The sequence below is a fragment of the Carassius auratus genome, chromosome 39 (genome assembly GCF_003368295.1).
Source record: "Carassius auratus strain Wakin chromosome 39, ASM336829v1, whole genome shotgun sequence".
Lineage (NCBI taxonomy): Eukaryota > Metazoa > Chordata > Actinopteri > Cypriniformes > Cyprinidae > Carassius > Carassius auratus.
The window spans coordinates 5,809,495-5,824,457 of NC_039281.1; the positions used below are offsets into that span (position 1 = coordinate 5,809,495).

At 37.1% G+C, this 14,963-nt stretch overlaps 1 protein-coding gene and 1 pseudogene across 6 annotated transcripts in view; one reads left to right on the forward strand and one right to left on the reverse strand.

The window, feature by feature from the left end:
- Positions 1–49: 49 nt before the first annotated feature.
- Positions 50–3,982, reverse strand: LOC113058022 (coagulation factor IX-like; annotated as a pseudogene).
- Positions 3,983–10,740: 6,758 nt separating this feature from the next.
- The window catches only part of LOC113057777 (fibroblast growth factor 13), a 115,738-nt gene continuing 111,515 nt past the window's right edge, over positions 10,741–14,963 (forward strand). Inside the window, exons 1-2 of one of the 6 annotated variants that reach the window (XM_026225296.1) lie at positions 10,741–10,995; positions 13,037–13,217. In XM_026225296.1, coding sequence (XP_026081081.1) covers positions 13,169–13,217 — 49 coding nt within the window. In that variant the 5' untranslated portion in view covers positions 10,741–10,995; positions 13,037–13,168. Of the gene's footprint in view, positions 10,996–12,454; positions 12,961–13,022; positions 13,218–14,963 lie in introns of those variants that run through there. The other 5 variants (XM_026225297.1, XM_026225293.1, XM_026225295.1 and 2 more) reach the window with 5 other exon arrangements.

Here is a 14,963-nt window from a genome sequence, read left to right on the forward strand (position 1 = left end):
TGCAGATGACGTTCAAGTCATAAATCCATATTTTTAAGCAGTATACCTTCTAACGATAATAGACTAGAGAATCTGAGTATCCAGCACAGAACATGAAGGATGTGATCAGATCACTGCTGATTTCCTTACACACTGTTCTTTCGACATAAGGCAACTCAACCTTCTGTAAAGTCTCTGCATTTCGGCCTTGGAAGCGCAGACGGCTCCAGACACTGACAGTAGCCAGAGATCCAGACTGCAGCAGTGAGTTGGAGAAGAGCACGGGTCCCAAGCAGATGGGACGTACATTTGGGGCAAAACAGATGGGGCTTTGCAGCGTCGACAAGGCAATATCATGATTGTAGAGGCTTACTTTGGAGTCATAACGGGGATGTGAGATGGATCGGGTGATGTTCAGATTCTGTTCTGTGCCTTCAGTCTTGGAGACGTCATGCTCCCCTGTGAAACATACAGTAGTTGTTTAGTTTAATTATATTATTAATTGGTCTTGGATCTGTAAAAATGGCAGAAAAAAATATCTACAGATTCTTAAAAAACAAGATAAATTTACCTGAGATTCAACATTGAATAAGGAAATGGTTTTGGAAAGAGTCTCTTATGCTCACCAAAGCTTTATTTATTAGATTAATGTAAAAACAATATAGTAAAATATTTATTTGAAACAAAAATCTTATATCTTTAAAATAATTCTAAATGTCATTACTGTCTCTTTTAGCCTTAATAAAAAAATATTTATTTATTTTCACACCAAACTTTTGAACAATAATGCATGTATTTAAATACAGTTTACAAATACAATTTGTCCTATTTATAAGATATATCTTATAAATCTGACAAAATGTACTAAAATGTAAAAGAAACGTAATGTTTTTTTAAAAACTTGGATGTTAAGATGTTTTTACTGAAGAAAAAAAAACATTGATGAAGAAAGTTATAATGCTGTGTATGTTGTGATTGAATATTAAATATTTGTTTTCATATTTTACTATTAAATAGATTTTAAATATCCCCCAATATTTTATATTTTTAAATATTTGCGCCATACATCAGTTTAATTGAATCAGTATTTCTTTGGCTATTGTTCTGGTCTTACCAATTCTGATGTATAAGGATCCATTCTTGTTTCCTAGCGGACAGTGGGCTGCAGTAATGACCCATAACTGGTTGAGATGGAGCCTCCACAGAACACCTGCTGTGTTAAGCGCGCCACCAGCGCCACCTAGAGATCGGCAGTCTGAGAGAAATGACATGATTTTGGGTGCACTAACAGATTGGGTTGTAGCAGATGTGACCTAACTCCATTTACTAATAGATGATTTGATCAAAGGCATGTTGACTTCTATAGCACATAATATTTATAATATTTACCTGCCAAGGGAATTCTCCAAGTAAAGATGGATTGCCACCAACAATACGACTTTTAGGGGCATTTACTGTTTGTACAAAGACCCATTTGGGGAGTTCAACATGAGATGGTGGGACTTTGCTGCCTTTTTGTTTAAAATCTGTAGGGGTGTCCAGCTGTCTGGTTTGGAAGTGCTGGATGTGGGTTTGATTGTCTAATTGGAAGACTGTGCAGATGTGTTCGTGACAGATGTGGGACCGCAGGCAAAAGTTCTCACAGCTGACTTTGCCACAGTAACATATAAAACACATTGTTCTAAGAAGTCTAATTTATCAGAGGTAAGTGGTTTCCGTAGGTCCTACCTGCAAAGGCCTTCAGCAGAATATATGGGAAAAGAAGGAGAACAAATGAAGCCATATGCCAAATCCAAATTCAGTATCTTATTATTTCACGGTGAGCTGACAAATAACCTGATCCAACGCTCAGTTGTACACCTGCCTACCACACTTCCACACAAACGACTGGCACAGGATATTCTGTTTGAGTGAGAGAGTGCGTGTGTTGGCATCAAAAAATTCCACAATTAAAATCTCCACTAGATGGTGCTGCTGCTTCAGTGTGTGTTAAGCGTTGTAAAAATGTAAGCGTTAGATAGTCCCCCCCTCTTGAATTAATTTAACATTCAATGGTTTCCTCTTTTACTATTAGAAAAAAGAGATGATACTAGAATGCGATGAAATATGCAATACTTCTCTATCATAATGAAAGCATTATCGTCTATATATATACTCCACAGATGGGCCCTAGATTGGGGACTGTAAGAGGGGCTGGATCAGCATGTTGGAGAACAGCCCAGTCTACGCTTCAGTTCCACTGTAAGTGCTCTCGATTTCTTCTCGACCCTGGGGAATCTGTTATCTTCTCAGATGGAGCATTCTTATTGACTGTGGGCTTTTCGTTTTCATCCACCCATTACGGGGCTGAATTATTCATGTCGAAGTAATTAACACTGGCCATCAATCCCACTGTATGAGTGCCAATCAATCTGTAACTGAGCGTTAGATTTCATTGCTGAGATGGGCTTTGGCACACAGCCTCTCAAGCAGCAATCAACAGACTGTTATTGCAGCTATAAGAGCATGAGTAAATTGACTACATTACTCAAAACTTTTTTCATTACTGCACTTAATGCTTGAAAAAGCTTTACCCCCCAGTTAGCCTTGCATTCACAGCCATTTTTAAAACCAACACCATCAGTCAGTGAAGCTAAAGTCTCTGAGTCTGAAGGCAGAGCTATATTTAGACAAATCCAGACAACACTAACAAAAATTATTAAGGCATTACTATGTTTAAAATGCCATGACGGTCTGGAATTCTTGTTTATGACTGGTCCATGGCAAAGTTACCAAGGATGACTTCAGTATACTATTGAAACTTTGTCTTGTTGCTAAAAAAACAAAAACAAAAAAGATTATAAAATAATTTCTCAAATCAATATTTAACCTGTGCATTTTTGGGAGTAGCTGGCTAGCTAACAACATTTTTTTTCTACGAATTTTATGCTTACATTCCCATTAAATTATTGAAACATTATTTTTAAATGTTCTCTGATGTTTTAAAAATTTGCTTTTTTATTTTTTTTCCTGGTTATATACATTTCATGTTATCATTTTGCAAACATTATGTAACTTTTGAAAGTTTTCTGAATGTTCTGAAACAGGTAGTAACAAAATGTCCAACTAAAATGTTTTAGAAGACAAACATGCCATGAACTGCAATTTAAATGTATTTGATCTAACATTTTGAGAATATTATCAAAGAGCAGATAACAAAATTTCTATTAACATTACAGGAGCATTAGCCAAAGTTCTGAAAACATTTCTTGTTAGCTGGGTGTGTTGTCCAAGTCAAGTCTTTATCACTAGCTATTATTTTCTGCTAACCCTTTATTTCCTTGGAACTTTAGGTCTGTCCCGATACACACAGTTTCAGTCTTTGCATTTTTTCACTTGTATACTTACATGCAAATGTCCTGTATTTTGTCCAGGTTTTCAGGTGTGCTTGCAGACTGCAAGTGTGTGGTACAACTTGCAAGTAAAGTTTAACAGAGCTTTAACTCACACATTTATATTTTTCAATACTTTAAAATAAACTGTCTGTTCAGTAGCCCCTAGAGTACTGTTGATAGTGTTTATTAAGAGCCCTGATACACTATCATTTGGAAAAATACATTTTCTCTCATCCTGTTTTGAGGTGTCATATACTTTCACTTCACTGGGCTGAAATAGACTACATTGGGTCTCGGCCTGATAAACAGCTGGTGCAGGGACTTTATAATGTTGTGAAGGGCAGGTTGGTGTGGTTATGTGGTGCATGTGAGAACTGAAGCTGATTTATAACACAGCAAAACTGATTTGAGCATTGATGTGCGTCTCTCTGCCTGCCTTGTGCTGCTGGGAATTGGTGCTGTCTCCAATTAGATTAGAGGCTAGGCTACTGCAAAAGATCAGCCCTCTCCAGTAGATAATAAAAATGTGATGCCTGTTCATTGTAATCGATTATGGAGAGCATCTTCACCTTAAGCAGATCGCAAAGGTCCCAGCTTCGTGAACTCTGCACAGGACCTGTGTAGCTCATTATAGAGTGCCTGAGCCATTTGTACACACTTTTTGTTTTGGCCTCAAAAAGCACTTGACTGGGTTGTAACATAATGTGGAGACAGAAGGGATTGAGAGAAAGATGAGGAGCTGTGATTGTAAACAGGTACCATACTACACTGTACATGTTCCCTTGATCCACATTATGTTATTTAAAGGAATAGTTCAAAATTCTGTTCTCCTTACTCAGGAGATGTTAAGCACAATGATCATGCTACTCTTCTCAATGATAGTGAATGGTGAGCAATAACACTGCAAAAGGACTTCATACAACTCATGCACCATTATTTTAGTCTGCCAAAGTATAATAGCTTTGTGTGAGAAAAAGACAGAAATTTTAGTTTCATAGTAAACTTTATCTGCCTCATCTCACAAATATCATAGTTTTGCATACATTATTTATTATAACATGGCACAACAAGACATGCCACATGATTCTGGTTCCTGTGTGTCTTGTAACCGATCTGGATGCACCAAATGTACATTTGCGCATACTCAAATTGCACAAATGAGATTTGTGAGCAACAGCAGCAGGGACGATTATCTGGGAATAATGAATTGTAGTCTGTTCCACACAAGCTGTTGTTTGAGTTCAGAAGACTTGGAATGTAGTGTACAATTGTTCACTAGTTCTCTAGTTTGTTTTCTAATCTTGTTTTCTGTTATACTATATTGGGATATTCTTGTGAACATCTTGTGATATTCTTAATTTATGAAGTACATATATGGACCATTTGTGTTATACTTAATCCTTTTTTGGTCCTTTTTTGAACTTTATAGGCCCTGCATCTTTCAATACTTTTTTTCAGAAAAAAATTAATACAGGTCTGAAACAACATGAGGGTGAGTAAATCATTACTGAATTTGAATTTTTGGCTAATGATTCCTTTAAAAACTTTGGGAACAGAGAACTTGTGTATAGCATTACTGTATATATGCCCTATACATGTAGTATCCAGGACATGTTGAATAAGGAGTTTCTGTATATTAAAAGTTGTTTTAGATGATACACTTAATAAAAGCACTTCCTGAGGTTGAGTTTCACATGAATTTCTTCCTTTAGTAAGATTGATTACCCTCCAGAGACGGCGAGGCAGCAGGCCAGACCGCAGCTACTGTATATACAGTGAACATCTCATAGAACAGTGAGAACAGAGAAACATCACACCAACAGGAAACGGCACAGAGAGGACTGAGAAAGGCTGTAATTACTTCACTTTGCTTTGTGTTTTTAGAAAAAAAGAGAGAAAAATAAACTTTGCACCATCTCAGTTGAATGCAGACTGACTAAGAATATCAGGCTGTCTGAGAACAACCTTCACATCGTGCAGGAACCACAATCTCTGCCTCAGTTTCTCACTGTGTTAGTCCTTACTGTTTTCCTCCTCCTCTGAGAGCGCAGTCTGGACATCAGTCACTCCTCACTGTGTGTTTACCCTGCTGCTACTCCTGCAGGAACATGGGAGTGTGTGTGCGTGTGTTTTCTCTCACGGTGGCATAATGAACCAAAGCTATTATTTATGCAAATTACATATCATTTTATTAAAGAACCACTTTCAGAACATTTAGGTCATGCACTGGGTCTTCAAGTCTTGATTGCTGCTTTTGAAGTGACCCTCTAACCACCATATTCAGTTCATCAGTGTACAGCTCATGACAATAAAATGACTAAATATCTAAACTATAAATTACTAAATATCTAAACTATAAGGTTTTTTAACATTAAGGTTTTTAATGTTATAAAAACAACTAGAAAACATTGACAGATTTTAACAGAACAATTTGACCTTTTCAACACTAGCATATTTACTAATGTTTTTTTTTATTTTTTTATTTTATTTAATGTCAAAAAAGCATATTTAGTTTAATGCCAAGGCAGGTCGACACATTTTCAAGGGGCACATCATATTTTAAATGCCTAATTTTGATTAATGTAATTTTATGCAATTTATTATTTTAAAATTGATATCTTCTTTTCATGTTCTGCATTTTTATTCATTGCTTTGTGTTTGTCGGGTTAACAATGAGACAACCATGGTAACCATTTCAGTGTGTTTAATTAGTTTGAATCAGGACTGATGACCGTGTTTCTAATCACTCTCATGCTAGACATGGAAGCATCCCATTTGTTTTCTGAAGGTGAGTTTAGGGGCATTTGCTGCTGCTGGCTCTGACATCTGTCTCCCTTTCCACCATTAAATCACACGGAGCGCTCCCGACTCCCTTCCTGTGGGCGCAGTTATAAATGGAACGACTGCAGGCTTGAATGATCTGCCCATGCCTGAGTCTCCTGGACGTGGCCATTGACATTAATCTGGTATTTGTTTGAGTGCACCTCTGTTAATTAGCACAGTCATTCGGTATATCTGAAAGGGTAATGTTTCACACCCACAGCCCCAGTGCACCACTCCAGCTAAGCCGAATCTAAGCAGCTGACATTTAAACAATCTGCTTGATATTTAGTGAGAGAATGAAAAGAAATAGCTACTTTATGTGTGCTCAAAACTGTAAACGGTAAGTGAATATGTGAAAATCTCACTGACAACTGCTAAGTTAGAGACTGACACTGGGGGGTGGGGGGTAGCCTTTTGAAAGGTACTATATGTACCATTTAGGTACTGATATGTACATATTCATTTCTAATACCTTCTAAACTGATATGCACCCTTTAGGGGTAAATAAGTTACAAAAGTGTACCTTTTAATGGGGTACCGCCCCATGACAACTTTTGTAACTTCTTCTGTAACTGCAGTATTCCAATTCTTGTATTGCAGCATGGAGTATGATCTATACTTCAGGGAATAATAACAAGAGGGTTAGAAAAGTGCTTTTGTCCCATCACCACAACCAGCAGCTGGTGATTACAGTGGAAGTGCAAATGCCTAAAAACAATGTCAGTGCTCCCGTGTAATTCTGTGATGGCCCAATTCACAAGTTTCCAAACATTTTTAAATGCAGGACTTAATATTGGACTGAAATTGGCATCTGCAGACTATGTGCTACCGTATTACTCGTAAGAAGACATTTTTAGAGTGTTCTCAAACCTTCGGGATTCATTAAATGCCCAAATGAGACAATCACACATTTTGTGATTTTTAAATTCATTATCATGAAGAAAAGTTCACATTGTGCCTAATAAAATGTCACAACACTTCCAGCTTTATAACAGACTCTTTTTCTTCCTCTAGTTCCTTCTTCAGTGTTTTGTCCTGCCATCTGCAACTCCCATGTTTGGACTGGTCTTCTGGGGATCAGTCAGGCCAGGGTTCCTCAGCTCCCAACGCTCCAGGACAGTGCTACAATAAAGCCTAATGTTTACCCATGGGATGTTAAACAGATCTCTGCTCAAGGCTCTTCAGTCATCTTGGTCAAAACCTAATTTAAACCTGGAAATAAATAGGTAGCTTGAACTACTAATTACATAAATTTGTGACATTGCAATGTCATGTGACTCAGTACAGACATATGTTCTTGCTTCCAGTGAATCATCTCAGTGTTTGGATAATCTCAAATCATGCAGGAGAACATGATCATCAGGTTTGACACAAACTTGTAGAGTTCATGCAGCTTGAGTGCTGCTGTCAAATCAAATACTGAGACATTTTGAAATGAATACTTATTTTTAATTGACCTTTTCAAAATATTGTGAAAGCATTTTCACAAAAGTCTTGGATTTCTGGACCCCACTGGATATACAGTATGAATTAAAATTCTGTGCAGTTTTAAGCAATATGCTTATTAATTATCATAGATGTTATGGTAAATATACAGTACATACACCATGGTTCGATCACACTCAATGACTGCCAGAAAGCTGTAGATCTCCAGAGGTTTGTGAGAGATTCATATCAATTGTTCCAATTTTAGATGGAGGAGATATCAGAATTGTGGTGTCAGGTCAAAGCCTTTGACCTCAATTCTAACAGTTGGCTGACCCCATTGGGACCTGCCATTACTAGCACATAGGTGTGTTTGCTCTCGAATTATGTCATACTGTAGTAGCAGAATACTTATCACAACCGGAAATGAATTACTCCCTAATCAGCCTTACCCAGAGCACAGGACATATCAATATTTAAAAAACAAGCCTTTAACTAAAACCTCAGCATAACAGCAGTCCATAAATCACTTGCTCTATTCCTAAAACACTTTTCTCTCTGTCCCAGAAAATTATTTTAGGAACAATCCCAAAATGTCCTGATAATGGCATATTTTCGCATGCATCATTTGGTCTGTAAAAAAAGTTTTCTATTTTATCGGCCACCTCGACAACCTTGTTGATTTGAGATCAAAGATTTATTTAAAGAGGTAAACTTATAAAAACTGATATTAAATAAGGCAATAAGAAATGTGTGCATGACGTCTTTGATACAATTAAAACTTCTCCAAAATCACTTTGAAGTCTGCGCCTCTTCACAAAACAAGTTAGAGAAAATCACCATGACTGTGTCCTGGCTTTTTAAGTAAAGCTGCCATTAATGTCAATCTATAACTGAGTGTTCACAGCTGAGCCTTTCTTCATGAACATTCGGATAATTGTTGCCCACACAATACTATTGTTCCAACCATTCATCAGCAAAAGCTTTTCAAGGACACCTCTGGAAATCAACACTCCTGACTTAGCGCTATGAAATAATTTACAGTCTTTAATCTTAACTGCTATTATTTTACAGAGGTTGATTGAGTGGCAGCACAATGGACACTGTGGGAGATCACAATCAGGTAAACAATTAATGTAACATATTTTGATTCAATCATGTGACATGTGATTGGCTGAAAAAATTAGGACTGGTTTTGCTATTGCTTTTGGGGAATTTAGTAGAGGGCACTACCTGACTGAAAGCATAGGGGTGTACAGGACACTCAGACATGGCAGGAATCTTCCTTATATCAGCGGAAACTATTTTTAGTTACTTGTTCTGGATATCAATTGTTAATTTGAACAATGCAAGAAAATATTATATAAATTATGATGAGTCGGAAATGTTATGTGCTTTATCTTATTTGCCATCATTAAATTGATGATGTATATATCATAATTATATAACCTGCTGTCGAGGGAATCAGTCACTCAGATATTGAAATTAGTTGACCACTAATCAATACAGCTCAAAGAAATATATGCATTTAAGACATTAAAAATAGGACGTAAAAAAAGTGATCTGTTGCATGTTATTTATATGATCTGTGTACAATATTTTGAAACACGTTTGGTAATATTATTGGGCCTGTAAATTTCTCTTTACTGACAAGCAAGTTGCAGAATACTGAGATCATTTTTAGATGAACGTTTTCATCAGGTCATCCAGCTGCTGACCCCATTCTTCATTGATTAGTAGCATGCTGACCTACATGACCTTTTCCAATATTGATTTAACATTTGGAAAGCTGTACCTCTCTTTTTTATTGCTTTTAGACCCAGCACAGTAAGTTCTTATGCATCTCTCAGTTCTCATGAATATAAATGACAAAGGATAAGGTTATTAGTCTGTTCTGAAGTCCTGATTTACATTTACATTACATTTATGCATTTAGCAGACACTTTTATCCAAAGCAACTTAGAGTGGATTCAGGCTATACATCTGTTTATGTGTGTTCTCTGGGAACTGAACCCACAACATTTTTGCGCTGCTAACACAATGCTCTACCACTGAGCCTCAGGAACACAGAATTTGCTACAATGTACTTGCAAAAATACTGTACACGTCACTATTTTGCAGTACAAATATTGTGTGGATCTTACCAAGATGAGGAGCTGCCAACACAACAAACTGTTCAATCCAAAAATCTAATTCTCCAAACAGTATATTCAATTGTGAAGATATTTAAAGTGAAACGTGTTTCTATAAATTTAGTTCTTCAGTACATAAAAACTAGGCACTTCATGTTCCATATTATTAAAAGAAAAGAAAAAAGACACACTGTTCAGCATTAATTTTGGTGATACTAGAAGTGTGTTACTTCTAAAAAAAAACATGACAGATTTGAAATAATTACAATGTGAGAACAAGAGACTTCCAACACTGTTTTGCAAACAACTGTTGCTTTGCACTAATTCAAGCATTTAGTTTCTATAAAACTCATAACTGTCAATGTTGTCAAAGCATTAGCTGTCAGCTCAAATCTAGTAGATTTGATTGGAGAGAGCTTTTTGTTTGGGCTCTGGATTTGACAGATTCTGTGTATGTTAACAAGCTGCTTGAGCATCAACAGAGAAACAGTGAAGGGGAAAGTGAGGTTAGTATATCCTTCAGCTCTCTCATGCTGGAATGTGAGCTCAGGCTTGACAAACTACAAACCCAGAAGACACACTGTGCTCAGATAAACCACTTTAACCCGCACGTCTTGGATGGCCTCTTTTCTTGCCTGCCATCTTCTTCAATTCTCCAAGGTGACTTTGTAGATTGCAACCTCAAAATGCCATCATTATTTGTGGAGGCAAACTCCCTTTAGTAAAACTTCCCTTTTGTAGGACTTATTTGCACACTTGAAAGGGAAGAGAAGTTTTGATATGTATGTAGCTTTAAATGACTAAAGTTTTTTTTTTCACACTCTTCCAAAACCCTTGTTTATTGTATAATTTGGTTCCTTAATTATGATTTAATAAACAGAACCCAGCACTGTCAGTTTAAAGCCCTGGACAGCGTCTTAAGAAAGTTGGGTCAATGAAACTTTGAAAGGCGTCCAACTGTCCCTAAAAATAGCAAGTATGGATCCTGAAACCATCGCCTTCTGTTTCCTTCCATTCTCAGTGCTGCAAAGGAGTGCAATCCATCAGGTGATAAACACCGTCTGATGTCGCTTCTCTGACAACTACAAGTTAGCAGACACTAAGAAACCCAGTATTTCAAAGTGAAAGATTCGTGGTTCGATAGGTGTTGAAAGCGCACAGAGTGATCAGCAGAATACGTGGAGAATTTTAGCTATGCGTGTTTGAGGAAGACTGAACGAGGGCAATTCATCGGTCTAAGCCTCTCTTCATCGATTAAACAGGTAAGATAAAACTTATTTTATCTGAGGGACTGTGTCAGGACTACATTTAAGACAATACGAAATCATATACGCCTCGACATTATTTAGTTTGGAGACTTCGGATATTCCTGATAGATGCGTTTTCACGGGATCGTATGCAGACTTCAAAACATGTGCATGCCCTAAATAATTTTTATTGCATGTTAGATAGCCATGAATACAGAAGTAGCCTATATTTTCATATTCAAAATGGTGCAAGTAGTATTCTTGTTTAATGTTTTTTATTAACTTCAACAACTGAATGTGTTTCTCGAGATATTGTGCACTAGTCGTCTCCACAAATTTTTTTTGCACATTGGAAGTAAATTACTGAGTCTTATTTGTTTCCCTTTGTGAATATTGTTATGACAGGACTGTGCATTGTTTACTCCGGGGACTTTATTAATGAATTCTGCAAAAATCTTAAGAGTGTCACAATCTTTATAAGATTTTTTTTATTACCTGTGTATTTAATCAAGGTAATTTTTGGTGGATAACATTGACAGGACTACATTAATCTTTCATAACTGTGGATTCAGAACTATTTAGTCATAAGCCTGGGTGCCGCTTATACAGAGGCTGTCCGGGCAGGGGTTCAAACGGATGTCCCTGGTGGCTAACATTGGTACCACATGTAGGAAATAATAATAATACGAAGTAGTGCGTTTCTCTTGTGAGCACAAAAGTTTGATGTTATCCTACACTTTTGAGAAAAATGTTTGAAAATAGACTATAGCCTAATGAAGACACGCAGACTTATTTTCCCACCTTCTCGGTAGCTCACATCGTTCTCTCTCTCTCTCTCTCTCTCTTCTGTATCTTGACTTCTCATGTCTTTGTTCTTTACCTGTATCCACTTTTAGTACAGCTTAATTTTAAGTGCACATTTCATGTCCGTATGTAGCTAGTAGCTACTATTAAAGCCACTTTCGGGATTGTGCAGGTTTGTCTCAAGTAGGTGTGAGATTTGTTATTAGCACTCTTTTTTTTAAGCGTGATGAGTTTCGAGATAAATACGGTGCTTACATTTGTGATTATTATAAGCAGTACAAAGTTTTAAAATTACATTTTATAGAATGCTTTATTTGGTCTAAAATAAGGCCAGTATCTACTTTTAAAAAGCCTCCAATCTTTCCCTTTTGACGTCCATTGGGGTTCCAGCTTTAATTAGGGCGATCAGATGAATGCTCTAATGGGTTCTTGAAATGGAGCTACGTTTACAGTTCCGTTCAATTTAAGATGCGTATTGGAATTCGGTATATTTTGAAATATTCGGAATATTGTTGGTATTTTTTGCATATCGCTCAAATCAAGAATAACTTAGAGTAGACTATATACTTCCTGAAAATAGATTTATTTCCAGCGTAAACCGTCCCTTAATATACATTGCAGTGGTTACATTACCTCTATATCCCATCGCATATGCAGGTGTTATTTCGGTTTTGCTTCACAATAGCCTATCTGTTGCTCACACTACAGCACTGCGTGTTTTACAGACCCAGTCTCTGCAAACGCTGGCAACAGGCTAGTACATTTGTGAATATCTCTGAATTACAGTATGAAAAGGTCAGGTGGTTCCTCAGGTTAAATCAGCGATCGCGTCCAGTGTGTCACAGCTGACGTCGACTGACACTCGGTGGAAGCCCCTCTCCTTCCCTCGCGCTTTTTGTTCTCTGGTTTGCTTCATTCGCGAAGCTTCGTCTTATTTTCATCACCTCTAGCTTCATGCGGGAGCCGTCTGTTTTTATCAATGTGCATTAATGTAGGCGACAACGTGGAAGAGATAAGGTGAGATAACCTTGTTGATAACAAAGAGCACTTCGTGAAGGTCTGCGTTTCATTGTGACATTGGCGGACGTGTTACTACCACGCGCTTTGTAAACTCGACTTCTGTTGTCTGTATATTTATTAACTGCATTGATGGCTGTTGATAAATGTCGATAGAAGGTACGAGAACCACCACTTTTTCTCTGATGTTTAAAAAAGCATGCACTTTTGTTTATTTACAGTGCGTTTCTTGCAGAGCTCTTATCTCCTCACCTGGCACCTTTGTTTTGGATTTGGCAAGGATTTCCTAAATCGAGAGTGGGTATACAAGGCTGAAGGATTTCGGGTTTTAATCTAAATCGGGATCTATACATCCAAACTGGGATCTATGAGCGGAAAAGTGGCTAAGCCTAAAGAAGAAAAGGATGCTTCAAAGGGTAAGAAGAGTCTTAAAGCGTCTTGATTGCTCACAGTAGGTTTAAAGCGACCGTGATCTCATTCATCTCCCACTCGTTGCATTGTTGCTCAATTGGGAAAACATAAAAGCATTTAGCTATATAATTTGGCCAAGATAAATATAAAAATTTAATCCAGGGCAAACGTCTATGAGAAAAACGATTAGCAGCTCCGCCGATTAACCGAAAACTGCCACATGATAAAGACAGAAAATCAGCAGAGATTTCATTCAGTCTGTTCTGCAGAGATGAATTGTTGGGGCTGTCGCTTTAACGTAACCTGCGATACAACCGAATTATTATTCTGTTGAATTTCCCCTTTTTCTTCCTTGCACATTAAGGTAAGTCTGTGTAACTGCTCAAATATTGATCACATTTGCAACGTTCTGCGCTATGTGATGACGCTTAATCGTTTGTTTGGGTAGCCACTGCGCTAATGACCGATTGCGTAAAGCCGAGCTTCTGCATGTCTCTGAATCAGCCGCGCTTCAGCGGGATGTAAACTGGCCAACCATTGCCATGGAGACAAAGGGGCTACAGGGTTGCCAAAGAAACCTCCTTGCGATTAATTGATGTGGGGTTTTCATTCCAGTTTACAACGACATGAATATGCTGTTATCCTTTCTTCCAACTGATGAAAACCCAAAGTGTAGTATAGCCTGATTACTTGTCAAAATAAACCCGTCACTGTATATTAGGAATATTGTTGGCACAGAGACAAATTGCTTTGTTCCCTCTTGTAAGTCGCTTTTGAGAAAAAAACATACAGAAAAAAAAGAAATTTGACCCCCCCCCCCCCCCCCCCCCCCAAATAAAGGCTATTGATTAGAGTGTCTTTGTCTTATTGTTCCTTACCCCTCTTTACGCAGAGAAGAACAGACAGACAGCTTAGCATTTTTATATAATTTCAGCATATTTTCATATTTTTTATTACTAGTGTTTATAGTAAATGTGCAGCAGACTTTGTTGAATACCAACAGGAGTTCATTTTTTTGTTTTGTGTTAGGCAGCACTTTGTCAAAGCGTTGTGCGTGACTCATTCACACAGCATGCTGCCTTTCATCGTATTTGTTTTGAACTATTATGAAACACACTGCACTGACTCTACATCATTAAAACTTTCAGGATTCCGTTAACTTTGGTATTCTCAACATCCCTTGTTAGTTTGTTAGTTACTCTGGATTTAATGCGTGAAGTTTAGGTTTTCTGTACTCCGTATTCTATACATTGAGGTCATCTGTGTATTCATAGAAACTATGCAAAGTCATTTACACTTTAAATGGTTAAAAGCTACACTGGTAAAAGTGTATTTGTGCAGTTGTTTTATAAAGGGTTATTTCTTTTTTGAACTAATCCATAAAAAATACCATTGGCTGATTATGCCAAGTTGATTCAGTCATAAGAAATAATAATCTTGACTTCTAGATGTTAGTCATTAAGTTACAGAGAGCACTTTAAGTACTAACACAGTTTTGATAGTATTGTATTGGCATTGCTATTAGAAATGTGGTAAATTGTAAAAACTTTTATAATACTAAAGCCATAGTGAAACAGAAATTGAAACTGAAATTCACACAGATTGCATCCCCCTTCTCTCTCTCTTTTATAATTTTGTTTATCATTATATCTCTCTAATAAAAACTATACATTATACAAGTTCTATTTTTGAAATGTTGACTTCATTATGAATATTTAGGGATTGATTGGGATTGATTAGGGAACTGTATA